Source organism: Ochotona curzoniae, unplaced genomic scaffold (assembly GCF_017591425.1).
Source record: "Ochotona curzoniae isolate NIBS_2020 unplaced genomic scaffold, NIBS_Ocur_1.0 contig_908, whole genome shotgun sequence".
In the NCBI taxonomy this organism is placed as follows: Eukaryota; Metazoa; Chordata; class Mammalia; order Lagomorpha; family Ochotonidae; genus Ochotona; species Ochotona curzoniae.
In genome coordinates, this window is record NW_024466607.1 from 3,346,238 (window position 1) to 3,368,775 (window position 22,538).

The window sequence follows — 22,538 nt, forward strand, 5'->3', positions numbered from 1 at the left end:
AGCCTGTGCTGAGCCACTACCAGGCCTGCCGCCAAGCTGCACATGGAGCTGTGGACACTTGAACGGTGGCTGACACTGCCCCAGCAAAAACAGGATGTGTTCCACCTGTGTGGGTAGTTGTCCCCACTGTGGTGGCTGGCTGCTTCTGCAACAAGCCACCCCTGAGCAGCAGCACAGAGGCGGTAGTGGGCTGTCGCAGGCGCCCTGGAATGGCTGCAGCAGCTAACAGTGAGTGGTGGCTGGCGCTCCCTGCCAAGGCAGGCCCGGGCACAGCAGGGTCAGCATTGCTCTGCACTCACTTTGCAGGGGGAGTCAGTGAACAAGAATTTCAAGTTGTTCTTAGGTGAAAATGAAAGATGAGTGGCTGAGCTGATTAGAAAAGAGGATTTAGTATCGGTGGTAGAACTTCAATTGTTCTTGCTCATATAGTTGGTCACATTTAAGGCAAGTTAAATTCAGGGTGTTCAGACAGAAAGGAAGATTAATGAGTATAATGAAAGGTCAAGGCCAAAACACTCAATCAATCATTCTTTCCTCCTTAGGCTTTTTCTGTTGTGTCTAATGTTGAAGGTTCTTTATTGGAAAGGAATCTGTCTCAGGTTTTGCACGGCCTTTTATGTTCTGTTGGTGATTCTGAGAAACAGCTAGTCGCCCAAGTTTGTATACAGAGGATTGAGCTTCAGGGTGGAATGCTAAGTGATTTCCAAGCTCACCAACAGCAGCGAGGCGTTGCATGCTGAATAACTCCATGAAGAATGAGTGTGAACACAGTGGTGCTTTCAGAACCAGCAGGGATCAGAGGGAAACCCCATGCCAAGGTCATGGCCAGCAAAGCAGAATGAAAGGGCAGTGCAGGTACAAGGGTCAGCTTCAGAGAGATTAGAACACACACATCTCCAGCAGGCATTAAATGCTGGCAACACTGGGCTGGAAGATTGGAAATTCTCAAGAGAGAGAACATGGAGTAGTTCTTTGCATGTGTTCATCTGATCTTTGAAGCTCTCTGATGTGTTAATGAATTTAATTATTGGGGAAGCCAGTGTTTCAGATCCAGTGCCTTCTTAGTCTTCATAAAGTAATTTTGGGAGAGTGTGATTGTGTATTACTGGCTTGCCTTTGGCCTTGCCGTATGGAAAGAGTGGAGCCGATCTCTGAACGCACGAGAGGCAGTCTGCCCAGTCCAGCTCCACTCCACGCCTGCTCTTGCTGTTTTCAGCTGTGGATCAGCTTTACAAAGGAGAGAGTATTCAAAGAACAGCCAGGGACCTACTGAAATCAGGTTATGTCCTTGGCTGCAGATTGCACATGACTTGTTTTTCTCTTGCTCCATGGTGAGCTAATTGTGTTCATTCTCCCTCTACCTAGCAATTGAGAGCTCCATATTTAATTCCCTTTCTTCCTTCAAGAAAATGCCAAGGACATTTCAACTGCCAATGCTTACGCTATAGATAGATGCACACTGAATGACCAGAAAACAGAATGAGACTAACGTTAATAATTACGGGTCCTGCCGTCATTTCTAATTATAGTTAAACTCCTATCACGATGGGACAATCACAGTGAAAGAGTGAGCAGTCTGGTGTCTGTTCACAGCATCTTTTACCCCTCTAACCCGTCAGTGCTATCGATCTCGCTCCTGGAGTTTACTTCCAACAGTGGATGAATGCGTGGAGATTGTAAATCACAGACCTCTCACGCGATTCAGGGATGAAGTGTTTCCATCCAGTCTCATGTGAGGGTGCTTCAGAAAGCTTCAAAAAGGAAAATAGAATTATAATTTTACTTAGAAGGAAAAATATTTGCAAGGGCATGTATAGTTACTTTTCAGAATATTCATTTTTGTTACGTTTGTGGAGGCCTCTCAGATGTATAATTTCATGCACGGGGAATCGCTGATGCCACACAGTTGGGACTGGCTTGGCTGCTTGTGTCAGCTCCGAGTCCGTTGGTTTGTCTGGCTGGATCTACATGCACAGGCCTTTCAGTGCATCCATCCCCAGGCACTCTATTCTACCCCCGTTAGCATGCAGATACTGACAAAGAGCTTGTGACCGGGTGTGGGGGTGCACTCCTACTCCTCTGTCCCAGACAGGGCTTGATGCATAGTCCATCATTGGCCAGCCCCTTGTCCCCTTGTACATATTATGAATTCAGTTTTGTGCAAGTATAATTTGAGATACTTTGAGGCATCTGCATGAATTATGCATATATATTATGCAATATATATATATTACTCTTAACCGTAGGCTTTTAAAAACTACTGTCAAATATAATTGATCATTAAAACAACATTCAATATCTAAATTGGTAAACATCTTTTAGGAAACTCTATGGCTTGGAGGAGAGACCTCGGAGATCATTTGTCCTTGGCCTGTCAATGTTGATAAAGTGACGGCCCCTTTGGCAATGTTTTTCAGGAAAAGGTGGATAACTGCTCAGAGACACAGGTCCTTTGGTTATCAGAGTGCAATGTTTTGTTAAAATATCTGTACAATCAAAGAGATTTTATAGAAGTCTGTCCTAATTTCTCTGAAAACAAAACAAAACAAAAATGAAGTTCTGAAGTCAAATCTTTTAGGTGGTAATAAAAAAAATGAGGTCTTGAAGACAGGGGGAGGGAAGGAAGGAGGGAAGGAGGAAGACAGGAAAGAAGAAAGGAGGGAGGAGAGAATTTCATTTGCTGTTAGGACAGAATGTTTAGTCGACTGGGAACATTGAACTAGGTATATTTAAGAGAGAAGCCATTCCATTTCCTCTTGCTCTCGGGGAAGTGCCAGCATCTAAACAGAACACACTGACCATTGAGGTGGACGGTAGTGACATCGGTTCAGAATGTTCAGTTTGACAGAGTCACGCTCCTTCATGCTTAGCCATCTCCTGGGGAAGACATTGATCTTACACCCACTCACCGCACTTGCTTGCTTCTGATCCTGGCTTCTCTAGCCACCTTTAGTTGTTTGATGAAGAACAACACGAAACTTAAATCCAGCAACCTTCCTGTATAAACTTGTACTTGTAGAATAGCATCTTCATATGTTTCCGCTCAATCGTAACAGAGTGATTTATAGCATTTAGGTAACAAGAGAAGCATACCTCAAAAGATCAAAGGTATGAGATGAGAAAATACTTATGTTGTGTCTAAGTTCATTAAGCTGCACTGGTTTCACCCACATCCTAGTGCTTTGGAGAGTCTAAGTTAGGGTTTCCTCAATCTGCTTACCTGCTAATGTTCTGGAAAGTTTGCAACATACTTCCTACTCTTAGAGGTTGTCTAAGATATGAACCAGTCTCTGGAATTTTACATTCTTTCTAACTGACGGAGATGTGCAATCAGTTGTCTAGAACCACTGGCTACAACAGCCAGTCTCAGTGGCCCCCAAGGGCTTTGCAGGAAGGTGGAGTGCTGGGTCCCTTCCAGAATGTCCAGTGTCTACTGCATGTAACAGCATTCTCACTGCTTACACACATCAACTCAAAATGGTTCAAAGACTAAGTACAGGATCTGACTCTTTGAAACTACCCGAAGAAAACATTGGAGAAGCGTTTCAGGCTATTGCGCTGGATGAGGAGTTTTCAGATCAGGTCCCGAAGGGATAAGAGAAAAGCAGAATTAAGTACAGGAGATTTCATCCAACTCAAGAGCTTGTGCGCGGCCTTGGAAACATTAGACAGGGTGAAGACATACCCACCGGAAAGTGGGCGGAGGGGCTTCTTCCAGAAATCACACAACCAGCGAGAGTCGATACCCAGAATATTCTAGAAAGATGAGGAATTCAATAATAAATGCTCAAATCTAGTTTTAGAACAGGAAGTAAAACTATACAGATATTTCTAAAAGGAAGGCATGCAAATGGCCAACAAACATGAAAAATGCTTAAAACCAGTTCTGCAGGAAAAGGTAAATCAAAACCACAATGAGATATTACCTCCCTCCAGTAAGATTTGCTGTTACCAAAAAGACAAGACATTGCAAAGAAAGTAGAGAAAAGAAACCCTTACACAGTGCTGACGGCAGCCAGCACTTCATGATGGAAGATGGTGTGGCGGTACCTACAAGGCATCAGGATGCATGTACCAGGTGATGCAGCCACTGCTGTGCACACACCAGGGTGAAACCACGCCTCTGTCCCCGGAGCAGGTGCACGTGTGCATTTGCTGCAGTGCTGCCCACAATAGGCAAGAGATGCGAGCATCCCGAGTTAGAATCAGTAAAGAAAATGCACTCCATATATATGACAGAGTTCCAGTCATTCCTAAAGGGTGAAAGCTTGGCATTTGCAGGTAACTAACATAGAACTGGAGATCATTATGTTAAGTGAAATAAGCCAAAGACTGGGAGACAATACCCATGATGTCACTCGTATGTGACAACTTAAAAACATCATTTCCTAGACATTAAAAATGCAGTGGGGTTCAGCAGAGGCTAGAGGGGGTAGGCTGTTGGAAGCAGAAAGGTTGACTTCTTCAGTTCTCTGCATGGTGTGATGACCACATATAATGATAACGTACTGTGTGTTTTAGAATTAGGAAAAATAGAGGAAAGCAATTTTGACATCACCATACAGAAATCTTAAATATTTGAGAGGACAGATATGCTTATCCTGTTGGACATGTCACAGTGTATTTGTGTGTTTAGAATGTCACATGGCACCACAGAAATATGTACATATTTATGGGTCTGTTAAAGTCATTTTAGCAGCACATTGCTAAGATACTGCGTCCAACACCTCCACCCTAGCAAACACAAAGAGATGACTGTTCTCATTAAAAAGATTGAAAGGTAAAAATCTGATTTAATGGTTGTTTTATTGGAATATATAAACAAAACCTTGGTCTAGCCTAACATTGAATATTTTACATGCTTGTGTCTTTTTTAAAAAAACCAAAAAAAGCTATTTGCATAATGTACGCTTGACAAATACATGTTAATGAACAAATGGGATGCTAAGAAGGCAGTTTGGAAGTCAGTTCATTCTGCAAAGGTTCTATAATAAGTAAAATTAATATGGCACAGAATTAGACACTAAAAGCAATGGGAAGCATGGCCCATGCCCTAAGCTTTGCAAAAACATAAAACAGAATTTCAGCAAGAGGGAGATTTCCCTGGAGTGATGACATCTTCTTTTAGATAAAATTGTCTGTGTGGGGAAAGAAACAGATCACTTCTAGATAAAATTGGATGTACCAAACACTGTTTATAACTCCTTTCTTTCCTTGATTTTGTATTTGGCAATAATGCAACCTCTAATTTGACTTAGTTGTAAAATTCCAGTTCCACAAAAGGTGCGGAACTATTCTTTCTTCCTTGGAATCACACCCTCCCCCACCTTTTATTATCCTCTAAAATGAATCAATCCACCTTTTCCCTTCTTCCCTCCCTCCATCTCTGTCTCTCTTTTGGGTGCAATTAGTAGACACTTACAAAGAATCGGCTGGTCAGTAAAGAAATTTTATCATTTGATGTGTGAACTACCAAGACAGGATATTACCAGGGTTAGTTAAATCTAGTGATATAATTTAGCTACCAAGTAATTTTTAGCAGCCTTTTTGGATGGCATCTGAGCTGCGATTTGCAGGCTGGCCTTGATAAGGTTGCAACATGTGTGGGGCAGCTCCAAGCGTATTTGTGCACCTCGAAGTTGAAAGGCAAAAGACAGCACACCCGTTCTTTGCGTGTCTTTTGTGATTGTTAAGAACAATGGTCAGAATCCACAACTGACATATTCTTGTGTTTATGGCTTCACTCTACAGAATGTACTCTTTTTGTAAGCCAAAGATCTGCCTGTCCTGGAACCTGTTATCTAGACAGTGTTAATAGGTGGTGCTTCATGTTAATTCTGTTTTCTTCCCTAGAGCTAGGATCTCAATAGTCTTTCTCCTGGAACTGGTACATCAGCTACTGAGCACATCAGGTACCAAGTGAATCCAAACTTGGGATGTGCAAGAGGCAGGTGCGTGCTAGGGAAGAAAGAAATGTGCATATTTCTATGTAGTTTGTGTTCCAGCCTTTGTGCACCTTTCCCCTGACTTTGAAGCCAGTGGAAGCACAGTGGTGTTGGGGAGTTAAACAAAATCCTTGAGATTTGTTTCCCACGAACATCCTAACAACCAAAATTGACATTACACTTGCTTTCTCACGGCCTTAACTGGTTACCTTCCCTTGAAGAGACGCCCTCTGCCATTTGCAATGGCTTGCTTCCTTCTGTCAAACCAAGTGCTGAATCTGTGTTGACAGCACTAGATACACACAACCCACATGTGTCATTCCAACAACATTTCCACCTAGCGTGGATTTTACATGTTGCTCGGAGCTTACGTGGAATGTAGATTTCATTTCCAATAATGATTTTTATTGGCAAAGCAAGTAAATTAGATTTTTGTTAATTTCGAACAAAGGCAGTGCTGTTGGTTTAATATATACAATTAAATTGAGATCTACTTTAAATGAAAATGGAAAACAAGCTCAGAAATCAGTCAGTACCATGTTTATGGCTGTAGCTTTTGTATATATACTTGGATGCATTGAGAAGGGGGGGTGGGAGCCGATCAGCATTGCCAGGCTTTTTATTTTATTCTGAAAGGGGAAAAAAAAAGTAGTGGTCTGGCAGATTTAAAATTGCATGTAAGATATTACATAAGGTGATAGTTTGTATATTCCTTGAGTACTCCATTTTCCCACAGATCAGGTTTAATCCCGTGGCCTGTCAGTCTGCACTAGTGTTGGGTCCCCGTAAGGCAGACCTTGTGATCTGGCACTTGAAAGCGTTTGTACTAATAACAGTGAGTTTGAACGTTGCTACATCTTGACATTGGACGTTTGCAAATTGAATGCATCTCTTTCTCTCTTTATGACAAGTTATCTGCTTAGTGTTACGGCTTTGGGACGGCTGCCAGTGAGTTACTGTCTTCAGAACGAAGTTGTGGGGAAGGAAGTGATTTCCTGTTACATTGGCTTAGATTGATTGCTGCTGAGGTGGGTTTTGTGTTCAGGCAAGCGAGCTTACACTGAAGTCGGCAGGATACTTGGGTCTCTGGTTCAAGTTCAAATTCAACCACTAGGGGGTTATGATATTTTACAAGGCTTAATCCCAGAGTTATTCCTTTCATAAAAGGCTATCTTTTGTTCCAATATTTAAATATATTTGGCATTCAAGTATTGATGGCAATGTTACACATGAGTATTCAGATAGCTCTTCAAGAGATGGCTCTCATGTCCTTTGGATTCATGCCCAGGAGCTGTGGAGCTGGATCTTACGGCAGCTTCATTTTTTAACTGTAGCTTCTGGGTTACCTTCATACAAGGTTTTCACAATGGTCATTTCTTCTCTCATGATTTGAGGGTTCCCTTTAATTCACACCCTGGGCACCATTTAGTGTATTCTGTCTACTTAGTAACAAAGTTATAGGAACAAGCAGATATCTTTGGGGTTTTTGATTTGTAATTACCTGATCAATAGTGACAGTATGTTTTTTTCACATACCTCTTGGAATTTTATGTCTTATTTTGGAAAGTTTCTTGCCTATTTTAACCAAAATATGTAAATTTTGACTGTACAGTCGTTTGCGTTCCCTGGGCGTTGTGGGTTTTAACTGCCTATTAGAAGAGCGTCTTTTGCACACGTTGCCCAGTTCTCTTGATCGGCTCTTCCCTTTGCAGCGACCTCTGCTGTGCAAAAGCTCTTTGCCTTGGTTGAATTCCGTGGTCCAATCTTTCTTATGCTTCCTTTGTTTTCAGACTGAGATCTGGAAAACCCTTACCCGTTACACTGTCTAGAAGCTTTTCTCCTGGGTGTTCTCATAATGATTTTAAACTTCATAGTTAGGTCTTTAGTCCATCTTGAGTGGCTTTTTTTTGTATACAGTGAGACATACAGAGGTCTAGATTTATTCTTTTGCAGGCAATTATTCAGTTTTATCAATACCATTTATTTTGTAAAAAATTCATTCCGTCACATGTTCTTAGCACTTTGAGCGAATCGGTTGGCTGTACCTGTAGACTATAAATAGTGGCATTGGTCTATGGATCTCTTTCTATACTGGTATCACAATGGAACTTACCGTGTCTTTGCGATGGAGTATACATTCATAGTCTTTTGAAATCAGGTAGTTTAAGGCCCTCTTTTTTTTTTTTTTTCCTCTTAGCCAAGATCACTTTGGTCTCTTTTGGTTCATATAAATTTTGCTGAATTTTGAGGGGCATTATGAATATAACAGGGGCTTTGATATTGATTGCACTGAATGTGTACGTTTGGATAGTATCTACATTTTCATAATATCGACTCTTATGAACATGTTATATCTTTCCATTTCTTTTTGTCTTGTTTGCTTTTCTTTTATCAATGATTTGTATTTTTGTGTAGATCTTTTTACCTCTTTGGTTAAATTTATTATCAATACTTTCATTTTTCTTTTTTGATAGCTGTAGAAAATGGAATTACTTTGAATTCTATTTTGGATGATTTGTTATTGATGTATAATAATGTTACTGATTTTTTTGACCTAGACTTTATATCTTGCAGACTTGGTTAATTTGGTTATTGTGTCAACTTTGTGGGGAAGTCTTTGAGGTTTAGCACAGAAAAGTTAATTTTAACTGCAAATAGGTTCATTCCTCTTCCAAACTGGGATCCCGTTCATTTCTTTGTCTTGCCTAAGAACTATAGCTAGATCTTCTGGCACTGTGATATATTAAAGAGGTGAGCATTAGCATACTTATTTTGTTCCAGATATTAGAAAACTTTCACCTTGCTCCTGTGCACTACGTGGTTAGCTGTTGACTTGTCATATATGCGACTTTACATGCTGACATATACTCCTGCTCTAACTTATTTGTTCAGAATTTTTGTTTTTTATCATCAATGATGTTTATATCAAAAGCCCTTTCTGGATATGTTGCTAGAATGAAAAGATTTTTAGCCTTTGCTTGGTTGATTTTGTGTATAATACTTACTGCCTTGCATATATTGAACCATCCTTGAATTTCTGAGTTCAGTCTCGTTTGATGATTGTAATTTGGATTCAGTTTGCTAGTACTCTGCATTCATCAAGTATACTGGCTTGTAACTTTCTTTTTTTGGTGGTCCCTTGTCTGGTTTTGCTATAGGGTAATTCAAGATTCATAGAATGCATTTGGAAGAATCCCATGTTTTTCTACTTTTGAGTTAATAATTATTGAGGGCATTTATTCACTAAAAGATGAGAACATTCAGCTTTAAAGTCTTCTGATTCTGGGCTATTCTTTGATGGGAAGTGTTTTTATTGTGGATTCAATTTTGCTAACCATAACTGGCATGGTTAGGAATTCTGTTGTCTCATATTCAGTCTTGGTAAGATATGTGTGTCCAGGAATGTGTCCATGTCTTCTAGGCTTTCAAATTTTCTGCCATATAATTTTTCACAATAACCTCTAACAATTCTTTGCCTTACTGTAGTGTTGGTTGTAACATCTCCATTTTCATCTCTAATTCTCCATATTTGAGTAATCTCTTTTTTGTTCATCCAGCTGAGGATTTATAAAGTTTGTTCATTGCTTACTTTTTGAAGTAAACAGCTCTTCATCTCATTTATTATTTGTGATTTTTAGTCTCTACATAATTTGGGGGCTTTTGTTTTCAGTATTTCATTACTCATTCCCACTTTGGGTTATTTGATCTTGTCTTCTACTTCTTTAAGGTGCAGTAATATGTTGTCTGTTTGACATCTTTCTCAGGTTTTTGATGCAAATATTGACTTTTGTATATTTTGCCATCAGTTCAATTTTTGCAGTATCCCATGGGTTTTTGTGTGGCATTTTCACTCATCTCAGGATATTGTTTTCATTTCCTCCTTGATTTCTTAATCCACTCATGTGAGTTAATTTCCTTGTATTTTGTTTAGTGTGCATATTTTTCTTCTTATTGATTTAAAGTTTTATTGCTTTGTAGTCAGAAAAGAGACTCAAAATGATTTCTATTAAGTTTATTGAGACTTGTTTCAAGTCTTCAGCACATGATCTTTCCAGGATAATTTTGAATGTACTATTGTTAAGAATGTATAATTCCATAATTGTTGGGTTGAAAGTTTTGTAGATTTCTATAGCTCCGGCTGATGTGAGGAGACATTGTATAAGGCTTATGTAGACCCTACATTTCCAAAACTGGAGGTGTTCAAGCACTGTTGCTGTGTTGAAATCTCTCCCATAAGCTCTGTCAGCACTACCTTTGTGCGTTGGGATGCTATATTGATGCATACATTTGTATATGTTATTTCCTCCTGCTGGTAGAGCCAATTACTGCTTCTTATTCAAAACATATTTAATCTGGTAGAAATGCAGCTACCCCTGCTTTCTCGAGCACCGATGGTGTGCACAGTCTGATTTCCTCCTTTCGCTTTGAGTCTGCATATCCAAAGAGAGCAAGTGAACTGCCTGAAAGCAGTGTATAGATGGATCCAGGCTGTTCACTCGTTCATATGGCGTGAGGATCAAAACAGTCATAGTTGGAGCTCCAGCTAGCAGCAGATAAGCTACTGAATGTCCTTCGAGACCCTCAGGTGTTTGATGTTGCTGCTTTTCTCTGTCGTGGTGGTTCTTCTCTCTTGAATAACATACTTGTTTCATGTTCTTGTTTCTCACCATGCAGATAGAGGATATGCAGTGGGGTAGAGGAGTCCGCGAGATTCCCCCCTCTGTGTGTACCCTGCCCTGTAAGCCTGGACAGAGGAAGAAAACCCAGAAGGGCACCCCGTGCTGCTGGACCTGTGAGCCCTGTGATGGCTACCAGTACCAGTTCGATGAGATGACCTGCCAGCATTGCCCCTACGACCAGCGGCCCAACGAGAATCGAACTGGCTGCCAGAATATCCCCATCATCAAGCTGGAGTGGCACTCTCCCTGGGCCGTCATCCCTGTCTTCCTTGCCATGCTGGGCATCATCGCCACCATCTTTGTCATGGCCACCTTCATCCGTTACAATGACACGCCCATCGTCCGAGCCTCTGGCCGTGAACTCAGCTATGTGCTGCTGACAGGCATCTTTCTTTGCTACATCATCACTTTCCTGATGATCGCAAAACCGGATGTGGCAGTGTGCTCTTTCCGGCGAGTTTTCTTGGGCTTGGGTATGTGCATCAGTTACGCAGCCCTCTTGACAAAAACCAATCGGATCTACCGCATCTTTGAGCAGGGCAAGAAGTCAGTCACAGCCCCCAGACTCATAAGCCCCACATCTCAGCTGGCAATCACTTCCAGTTTAATATCCGTTCAACTTCTGGGCGTCTTTATTTGGTTTGGTGTCGATCCACCCAACATCATCATAGACTATGACGAACACAAGACCATGAACCCTGAGCAGGCTAGAGGAGTTCTCAAATGTGACATTACGGATCTCCAAATCATTTGTTCCTTGGGCTACAGCATCCTTCTCATGGTCACATGTACTGTGTACGCCATCAAGACTCGGGGTGTGCCTGAGAACTTTAACGAAGCCAAGCCCATTGGATTCACTATGTACACCACGTGTATAGTGTGGCTCGCCTTCATTCCAATTTTTTTCGGCACTGCTCAGTCGGCAGAAAAGGTAAGTGAAAATGCACAGCTCACCATACATTTCAAAATGCATCTTTAGGTACGGAAACTCTGTCACTTGTGTGATGCTAAAGGTTTTATATGTGCAGAACTGTGTTTCCAAGAGTAGAAACTACTTGAATCAACAAGAGTCAATACTCCGGGTGTTTAAAATGTGTTAATGATTTTGAAGCATTTATCTTGCTACAAACCAGCTAAAAGTTTTCTTTTCTGGTTGATTATATTTATCATAGAAGTATCCAACATCATAGATTATTTAGTGTAAAAATATCTAAATGAAGGAATACTGTTTGTGTATAGCTTTTCATTCCTGCTTGCACACCTATTTCTTTATGATGAGAGGATACAGCTGCAGGACCTGGTTCTCCAGGTAGGAGTGGGTGGTGGCCATCATCTTCTTGGGTAGGGGTGCTCTGTCTCTTCTGTAGTGCCTGAGTGCTTGTGGCTACGGACAGGACTGGAGAATAAGCTCTACAGCATACCAGAATGGCCCGATGTATACTGATAGAATATAACCAGGTGGGTGAGTAAAATAGAGCTTTGGTTATCACTCTTTTCTACGCTCCCCGCAGTTACGTGTAATTGTAACAGTGAGTAATACATATTGAGATCAGAGCCCCAACTTTCTTGCCGAGGGAGGTAGTATGGCATCAAGCTGTGGAAGTTTTAGGTTCTCAAAGTTGATAGTCTCTGTCCTTAGGGGAAAAAAAAATTTTTTTAAAAAAGGTCCTAGTCTCCAGTACGTTGGTCTATGGTGTGTTTGTCTTAGATCCGATTCATGTAGTGCTTCCCAGTGGTTATAAGGTTATGTGTCTATCTTAGGCAGCTCTGAAGTGCAGATTCTCATGTGATTTCTATCATCTAGGGCTCCCACCTATGCTAATTTAGCAAACTTGCAGTATTAGATTAGACATGATTCATACTTACCTGACTCCTACACTCACATAATTGACTTTGGGTTTGTATACATGCAATTTTGACAAACCCCATTTTTTAATGCTAAGAAGATGCAGGGTCCTTCACTGCATGTGGGCAGCTGTGGCAGGTTGGTGCAAGTGAGGCTGACTTGGAGATCTAGAATCTGAGCTGACGCTCTCTGTAGAAGAGACCGTAGTTCCAGCTTGGTGAAGAGTTGGCAGCCCGTGTATCTGTCCTGATTTCATAGTGCTTTGACTGCGTCTCGTGAGCGTTCAGAGATACAGCGCCCTGAATGAAAAATACGCAAAAGTCACTAGTTGGATCCTATTGGTTGTTGTAAACTACACTCCCTGGAAAGTCATGTGAAGAGTTCAAGGCTTTTGGCTGGTTTTCCAGATGCAGAGATGTGTAGTATCCCACTTGCGTGATCCAGAATCTACAGACTGGGGTTGCATTAAAAAAATTAAGTGAAAAGTAGAGTAAATCATGCAGAATTCTAACATCAATGTATCCAGATTCTAAGTTGAGTTATAAAGTATCTTAGAGGAAATTTTAGAATATAAATCTCAGTGCATAGCTATGTGTCACATTCAATGCCTGATGGTCAAGTGATGAACATTGAATGTCTCCTGGGGCCTGATGGTGACATCTAAGCATCCAGAGGTATTATCTGCATTATCTCAGCCGACAGTTCCCTCTGAAGTAGGTTGAAGATGGGTTTCTGTACATAATTCTTGAGGAATCAAAGATCGATGGATAATTGCAGTGACTTTTCAAATGAATCTTGTTACACTTCGCGTTTGATTTGTCTACTAGGTCATTTTTCTTCTCTAACAGTTCTTAGTTTCTGGCCTTGACCGTGGCTCTTTTCAATAAGATCATGTGTGTAAGTCACTCATTTAAAACCTTGGAAATGAGAGGCGTCAGGACTGGCATTCACCCATTCTAATGATCCCGGAATTTGTTGTGCTAGTAGAATTGAACTTCATGAGACCCTAGCCTGTCTTCATGCCGTCCACCTTTTAGCCGAGGCTCAGGAAGCACATGTTTTCACTTGTGTCATCTTGATAACTTGGGCAGGCCTGCATGGTTGATCGGCACAACTAAAGATGCCGAGTTGGCAAATTAAAATAGTGAATTATTACACAAAAATACACCCACCATAATGATAGGCATATGGCGAGAGAAGCATCAATGATCCATTAAAGAATATTACTTTACTTGTATGAAGCCATGAGATTCAAATTTTAGAAAGCAGGATGCTGTCAGGTGCTATAAATAGACATAGCAAAATGTGTTTTCTTTTGCCGTGGTAGCAAGTTGCAGATTCCAAGATCTTCCATTTTTATATACATGTAACAGTTTAAGTGTTTTTAAAAGAAGAATTTCACAATAACACAGCAATAAAGATGAGTCAGTGAGTTCAGTAGTGACTATGTACTCTTTCAGGAAATTGAACTCATTTTTGATTATGTTAGGAATGTACTGCAAAAGTTCTCATTGGTTTTATTCATCAGCATAGCATAAGGAATAGCAATGTTGTCATTTCATTACAACAAGAGTCAGACCCTATGGAATTTATGTTTCCTCTTGTCGGGAGGGTGAGAAGTCACTGCTGGCCTTTGGCTTCCTGAGATGTCCTACAATGTGGCTAGGAATGGAAGGTGTGGCCCAATGATTACAGCTCTGGGACAGCATTTTTTAGGTAACTGTGATGGGGAAAGAAGAGGCTCCAGCCAGTGTGACAAAAGCTCAGAAGGAATGAGCTGGCCTGGTGCAGAGTGGAAGCATTCTGTTACTATTGTCACTGTCTGCTCCAGCACAGCTTTTTTCTCTGTGACAAGCAAAGCTGCGGCTGTACCTATAATGAGAACTGTGCCTGCTGGAAGCTGTGCATGCTTCAACTAGGGATGACAGACCTGAAAAATGTCATGAGTGATGCCGTCAGTCAAAGCATTTCAGTTTGTGTGACCTGGAGAACTTCCTAGCCTACTGATAGGCCATCTCCTATGTGTGGGCCCGGAGACAGGCTTCACTTAACTCTAACGGGGAACACAGATCTTGGGATTAAGGCAGTAAGATCGGAGGTTTCTGTAGGACTGCTCTGAGAGAAAGAGGGGTTGTGTGGATGGATAGGAGGAGGGTAAGAAGCAGAAAAGCACGAGGTAATTAATGGTCCAGCGGAAACTTCTGGACAAATACAGTGTCTTACAAGAAAGAATGACTTTTAAAGGGTGTCCACTGACCAATTTCCTACATATGTTAGAGAATATCTAAGCGTAAAATAAAAAATGCAAAGATTATTCAATCTCCACAGAAGCATCACTCCACTAAGTGACAGAATTAGGACAACTGTTGGCAAGCCTTTGATCCAGCTTGGGGTCCTTAACTCAGTGGTTCTCAAAACTGTGTCATGCCTTTCCCTACTCTATTCCCCAGCTGAGTCCACAGGTTGAAAATAAGGCATAAAAGTTGACATTTTTAACAAGCCTGCTGGGAAACGCCAGAGGAGATGAAGCAGACTTCTTTAAAAAACCTGCCCCTTTCTTCCTTCCCTCCCATGGAAGACAGCCTGTGAGAGTCCCTTCATCTCTACTCTTACAGAACTTTGGGGAAATATCAATTCCCACCCCAAGCAAAGAGGAGTTGTAGGGATCAAGTAGCCAGCAGATCAGAGAGACCCTATCCAGGATCAAAGAAGTCGAGAACCCGGAGGTCTCAATGAAACCTCAGCTCCAAGGTTTGGGCCAGAGGCCTTACAAAGCCAGAATCGGGTTAGTGACAGGACAAGCAGGTGGGGCTGTGTCCCAGGAGCATTTCTTGAGAGTCTGTAAGGACAGAGCCAGGACCATGTGTCCTGAATCCAAAGCAAAACCTGCTTAATGCTAACATCGAGGGGTTTTCAACATGGTCCCAGACCGTGCTTGTGACCAAAGAACTCAGCACAGACTTCTATGTTGTTCACAACCAAAAAATCTTAGCTTCTCATTGAGTTTTCCACAGACATTTTGAAAGTCCTCTTAGATCAAAAGACTTGACTTGTAGATAAACATTCTTCCATTCCTGGCCCATAGAGGCATCGCTAATTAATTATGGCATATTCCCCTGGAACGCCAGCATAGTCTTGAGTCAACAACACTCACTCCTGCATTGGAGAACCACATGTTATTCCGGGTGTCCATTCAGGCTCCGTCAAATGATCCCTGGCAACTCTCCCCATCCAACTGCTTTTGTTATTGCTGGAAAGCCAGTGAAAGGCTTTCACTGAGATTAATCAACTTTAAGGGAATGGATGGTTAAGAGTGTGGGGTCAGGCTTCAATTCATTTTTATTTTGTTTGTGATCATAAGCCTGCTTTGTAACATACTGTTAATGCTCCTTGTATGTTGTGATTCAACAATTCTGGGTTTGATTAAAATGTTCTCATAAACTGATGCTTATAAAGCATGTGCTGTCCCTGGTCCTATGGGAGAGAAAGTAAAGAAGATCATCCTTGTTCATTAGGGACTCGCAGGATAGGCCGGTGTTGGGCTTCAAACATGCTGCCATTCTATCACAAAGAATGATGGAGAGCAACTACTCTGAAACATCACAGGAAATGTGATCAAGGGACTGAAATGAACAGGCAGAGAAAGTCACAGGACCACCCTATCAGAAACAATAGCACACATCAAACACAGGGGTGTTGACACATGGCATATAGAAAAAAAGATGACATAGGCAACTGTGACTCTTGTCGATGGGAGAAGGTGTCACACACAAGAATGAAATCTCACTTTTTGTGCAAGTTTCAAAACAATGTGAATTCTGATGCTTCACTCCCAGATGAAATGTTTGGCAAGTGTCGCATCATTCCAACGTGGTGGGCCATGTTAATTCGGAATACCGCAGATGGTAAGCTAAGATATGTGCCATCCTTTTTTGAGTGGAAATGTTGCCTGAAGTACCTGCTGTATTATTCGTGCTCTTAACTCTGGAATTCAAAGACAGCAGTGCACTCGGAGGGGCCAGCACTCCATTGCAGTGAGGCCTCCTCCTTGAAGCCATGTACCAGTACCACATGGGTGTGGGACCAATGTGAGCAGGGTAATTGGGAAGGGAAATTTTGGAGATAGCATTTTAGGCTAAACAGGTATGAGAAACACTGTAGTTACGAAAACACATCTGTTGTAGTGGAAGGATAAAGCATAGGTTGGAAAAATGGCTGATGGGTTACAAGAGAGAATAGGTATGTATGCTACTTGGAATATTCTCAAAATGAAATCTATTTGAAGGGGAAAGTGATGGGGGAGAGACAGGTCTTCCATCTGCTCAGCATGGCACATTTTGTATGAGCCATTTAACCTCCTTTGCCTCAATCCTGTCATCCCCCCAGGAGGCTTAAATAATCAGGTCTCAGAGAGCAGGAGGCCTCTACATCGCTTAACACGACAGCTTGCTGAGTTTGATATTACTGGGTTCTAACGGGGTTGATGAGCCACCAAGACCCTGATTGTTACTGAGCAGACCAAAGATAATTCCATTGGGAAAAGTTTTCCAGGATGTTAAAAATTTACGCATGAACCTGTCAGACTGAGCCCAGCCTTTCCTCCATGTGTACCTACAAGCGGAAAGCAGGGCATCCCCACAGGCTTCCACAAGAACATTTGGGGGGAAATTATTGTGTATCAAGACAAACTGTAAACAACACAAACACCCTTCAAAAGCCAAATGGATTAACCAAGTTGGAGTCAATTAAATGGAAACCCACTGTGTGCACAAAAGCAACAACAAAAATCCACTGACATATTCAGCAGCCCATGGAAATCGCAAAGTGACCAGCCTGAGGGGAAGATGAAAACCATACAGAATGATTCCATTAAGATCAATATTTTAAAGAAAACTTCAAAGCAATCCGTGCTGTTGGCCAGATGAACGGGGAATCTCAGGGGTCTGAGGGCGTCCTGGGCTCTGATTTTCTCCCCCACAGTGATGGTTTGACAGCATCCACGTGCCATCACCGGTCTGAGTGCACACTTCAGGCGTGAATAGCTTCTTATGTATCAGCTTCTCCACCTCCACGGCAGAGTATCCCTACCCTCACTCTCCTCACCCTCTTTTCTTGAAACTTCATTATCAAGTATGCTTATATTGATTGCCCTGGTTGTGAATCGCTGTCGTGATTAATTAGGAGTGCAGACAACAGAGCACGTGGAAGTCTGCTACATTCTCTGGCACATGACAAAAGATCAGCAGATGAGAACTTGACCCTCGGCCTTACACTTCTGTAGAGCAGAGGTTCTGGGAAGACAGTGGCAGGAGGAACGGCAGAGTGTAGGAGAATCTTGTACGGAGGGGCGATGCAGTAGAGATATTGATTAAGGATGGCAAGCCAGCATTTGGCATGTGAGTGGACTTGAAATCTTGGCGGGTGACTGACTACTGAGGAGGTTGGGCTTGATCTTGGGGAGGCATGGGGAGTGGGGAATATGCCTTAATGGTGTGTAGGGTAAGGTTGTGGTATGATTCGTGGTTGGGGGGATGCTTTAGAAAGCTTATTCATTGCCTAGGAGTAATGGACTGCCTGTATGATACTTAATGTGTGCGATTTTATCCTAGAAAGATAGTGACTTCCAAGCTTAATTTAAATGAATACTCCCTGTGGTCCTATTTTAGCAAACAGCATATGGGGGGAGGAGGGGAATAGTGAGTTCTGGCAGGACAGTTTGAACCAGAACTGGCAGTAAAATGCAGCCCCTTCTCTTATCCTCCAAGAAACAAGAGAGCAAACCTCACCTGCTCCCCGCAGCAAGTCGGTGGACTGGGAGGAGACTGTAGCATCGTGTAGCTGATGCATGTAAGTTAGGAGTACTGCTGAAAGACCCCTGTGCCAGAAGTAAGGGCACATTCACTCATTCCTGAATGAGCTCTTGGCAGTGTGCTGCCACACCAGTGCCCCTGTGTGTGGGCCTTCCGTGGTCGTTGGTCTCTGAGCCCTTGCTAGCAGCACTGGTCTCTGAGACCTGCATCATGGGACTTCAGAGTTCGAGCAGGTGCTGTGTACCCTGGAGCTAGGACCCTTCACATGGCCAGCTGGCTCACCTGTGCTTTTGGTCATCTTGACCCCTGCTCAGGGCCTGGGTTGTCATTCTAGGCAGGTCTGGACTTGGCTACAAAGGCCCATGAGGGAAGCAGCCTCACACGAACAGTTATCCAGTGGCAGCTTCAGGAAGGGCATCTGTGGGGTTTCCCACCTCGAAACAAAGCTTGCATTGTCCTCATCACGTTTGCTGCACTGAAGAGTGCAGGGAAGCCGGCAGGATGACTGGCAGCAGAGGAAGTGTAGGGTGAGGCTGTGCATATCTGCCCTGGAGAGGGTGATGTGCTGAACTCACATTAGCACATCCTTGGGGTTCTCGTGTGGGGTCATCCATGGACACCCATAGTGCCAGTTCAATGCCTGAACGGCACAAGTTCCATTTTCTTCCTTTCAGGCTCTCTGATCTTCTCTTTCAACTAGGATGTGATCTCACTCTGCTGACTTGTCACTCACAAGGTGCTAATACTGTTTTCCAGAAGTTTTCATAATTAGATAGGTGGGTAGATAAGGAATGCCACCTGCGAGGTTCTGGCTCGCAGACTCAAAGCCCTACATCAATCTGTAATGACTAGGTTTTAGCGTCCAACACAGACACTTAGGCTGCCTGAATCTGCCCTCCCGTTCTGTCAGTTGCATTGTGTTTCTCTGGTATCTTGCCCAGTGTCCTGGCAGAGTGATGAGCTTGGACCATAGTGGTCACGTCGCATTGTTAGTGAGGCGAGCCCTCTGCCGGGTGCTGGCTCGTGTGCCAGATGAACAGGGTGCTTATTTGTGACCCAATATTCAGTAACCTACTCCTTGCATTGTCTAATGTTGAACATCTGGTCATATAGATGGACCTGGTACATTTTCTTCAAAGACAAAAGAAGAAAAAGACATCGAGTGGAAAGACATGGATTCTTCTAGTTTAGGTATGAACATTGAATCTGGTATTGTCCTAATCCTTATTGAAAGAACAAGGGTGGAGAAGGGTTGTTGCAGGCCTGTGTGCCTTTATAGTAGTTTCTAAATCAAGACAGCCCCCGATTACAGTGGTGTAGAGAATGGATGGAATCTGCAGATGTCCCTGTGCTGAAAATATTGTATAAAAAGCAGACAAGCAAACAACAAACAGGAAAATTACTAGCATAGCTGCTGAACTGGAAACTAGATGTGTTCATTTACGAGGAAGCCCCACCACATTCTCGCAGGATAAGAGCTATGTGGGTGACTCTTGGCGGAGGAAGAGCTCTGGGAAATGCAGGGGACTGTCGTTTCCATTTGTCACAGAAACCGTGTTTTCTGCTCAGCTGTTGGGGTAGAGGGTGCGAGGAGTGACTCCTTCATGGTGCCACTGATGCCCACACGATAGGGAGCTGTGGAGGCTCTCACGGGTCCTATAGTGCTGGAAAGGGAGAGCCCTCTCTGACACATGCCTGGTTTTGTTATTGTTGATTGCTTGGCTTATAATCTATACATGAGCTTTCTGATCCAAGACTTCGCATTGCACAGGCAGAAAAATCCTGGTGGGTAAATGTACTCAAACAGAAATGGGCACAGTTTGAGTTCCCTCAATGACATGATCTTTTTTGCTCCAGTGCCTATTGCCCTTGAGTCAAATCTTGTGTGAGCAAGTTTTAAAGTGGTTTCCTTTTGTTTGAGAATGGCCCTGTTATTTAGCGATTGATTTTAAGTGTCGGTTACATGCCTTAGAATTCCAACCACTGGAGATCACATCCCATTATGGGCCTTCTCACACTTCCCAGAAGTCTTCCTTGATTCATTGTTGGTATAAAAGGAATGTCTCCCATAATACAAACGTCAACATTCAAATGTCTTTTCAAAATGTATATTCAAGATATCCTTTCTTCTGTCAGTTTGTTTGTTTTCATGACACGAACTTACATCTCCCTCACCATTGTCCTTGAATAGCCTCGAAGAAGCCGAGTACATCATTTGAGCATCTTCAGTCCCTTTATCCTGGGTGAGGCAGGGGAATCTAGCTCCCCACGGCATCAGCTTTCAAGTGTGTGGTGACAATGGTGTATGAATTTCCATGGAGAGAGTTTGTCCCCGCCTTCTATGCAGAGGTTGGAGTGGGAACATCTGTGCTTGCCTCAGTAACCCTGGGAAGAAGTCCACTTGGTGGGTAGTAGAACGCTGCTCCCAGTGGCATTTTGTGTATGTAACTCATATCCCAGCCATGGGGGCCGTGGCTTTTCGTAAAGACAAGAAAGACGAACAGACATAGGTCTTGGTTCCCGCAAGGTCAGGCGGGCCTGTCACAAGCTGGAGGCTTGTGCCCAGGGAGGCTGCTGCCCACCTGCTGTGGACGCCAGTCAGGCCACAGTTGGCTGGGAGGCAGGGGGACCTTCTCCTGGGGAGAAAAGGCTGCCCTCCTGTTTTGAGGGATACAGTAGCCATTCAACTTAACAGGCTACTGTCCATTCTTAACAGCCATTCAACTGCACAGGCTACTGAGCTTTGCTCACACAAATCATCTGGGAGAGTGACATTGTCACTGAAGCTACTGGGCAGCCCAGGAGCATCACCGTAGCAGTCCAGCGTCTGTCTCCAGACACGAGCGGGCGCACAGCACCACTATATTTGTATGCTTCTCATGTTTTTTGTTTTTCTAGTGGATACTGAAAAATCAATCTTTTATTCTGGTGTATACCAAGAGTGTCATGTTTGTATGGAAAAGCAATTTTAATTGGGTGGAAAATAGATTTCCTTGAACATGCAGAAATGCAGCATCAATGAGAGGCACCAAATAAAGTTCTCCTTCTTGATCTCGGGGCTCGAGGTGTGAAACGGAGCTGGCAGAAGGAGAGGTTTAGATTTTTGATAACTCTGCGTGAATGTATCCTTCTACTTTTTGTTTATTGGAAAAGAGTCTTGGGAAACAATACAGACAGCCCATTGGCAAGTGTGGTGAGACAGGACAGACCTCGGGCACATTCTGCTGGTGTCCCCACGTGTGCCGTGTCGCATCTCTCACCCTAAGCCAGAAAATGCATTCTAATCTTGCCTTTAGCCTGTTACCATTAAGAATTTAGTTGTCAGAATCTTATATTTTCCCATTTAATCTCAACCAAAATTTTTATTACTTTGAAAAGTTCATGAAAAAAAAATGAATCTTTGTAATGACCATGAATGTCCTTCAGAAACATTCACCAAAATGAGCTTATCTTTAATTGTATTTTTCCCTGAACTTTTCAGAGTATCTATAATTGACTGGGTAGTGTCTCTGAGAAAATTCAGAGTTAATCATGTCAAAAAATATACCCATTTGTGTTAAAGGCCTATGATTTCTTTGTACATTTCTCTCTTTGTTATTGTATGTGCTATATCGCCAAATTAAAACATGGTTTCAAAATCCAGCCACAGAGTCTCAGATCATGTAAAAAATCCGACACACTGAGCTCATGTTGTATTTAGTGCACCTTTCCGCAAATGTCATTTATGTTCACTATTATTCTGATGTTAGGCCCATGATGAAATGCTTTGCCTTGGTCTTGTTCTTTAATTCAGTATGAAGAAGCTTGTTTGTTTTAATAGTAAGAGGGTTTTGGACGCATTTCAATATGTGTGTTCCAGCCTACCTGGCTCCCGTTGTAGTATGGTGTATTTTATCTCATACATTAAAAGGCGTGATTGTCAGAGGGGTCCATGGGTTTCATTAGACATCTGGAGAGGGCTTTGGCAGCAAAACCCTTAGGAACCTCTGTTTAAAACTCCACGAGGACTTGAGTTACGGTGGCTGTGTTCATCAAAGCTCTTGGCCAACTTGAGGTATTCAATAAATACTTGGTGGGTGAATAAATACTGCTGTAGAAAACTGGGGAAATGGCCCATCATTGCTTGGCGTAACTTGGGGAGGTTTAACGTGTAGAAGAAAAGGGCTTCAGGCTGTGTGTCTAATGACAATATTTTACAGTGTCGAGAACAGATGCCTGAGTCGTGAAGGCGTGAAAGCCAAGGAGACGCGTGCTCTCC

The 22,538-nt window shown here is 42.6% G+C and overlaps 1 protein-coding gene across 2 annotated transcripts in view; it reads left to right on the forward strand.

Annotated features, from left to right (window-relative positions):
• GRM7 (glutamate metabotropic receptor 7) overlaps positions 1-22,538 on the forward strand; it is a 548,127-nt gene that overhangs the window by 423,329 nt on the left and 102,260 nt on the right. For both annotated transcript variants that reach the window (XM_040995106.1, XM_040995108.1), the window contains exon 8: positions 10,620-11,555. In XM_040995106.1, the coding sequence (XP_040851040.1) occupies positions 10,620-11,555 (936 nt within the window). The remainder of the gene's footprint in view (positions 1-10,619; positions 11,556-22,538) is intronic.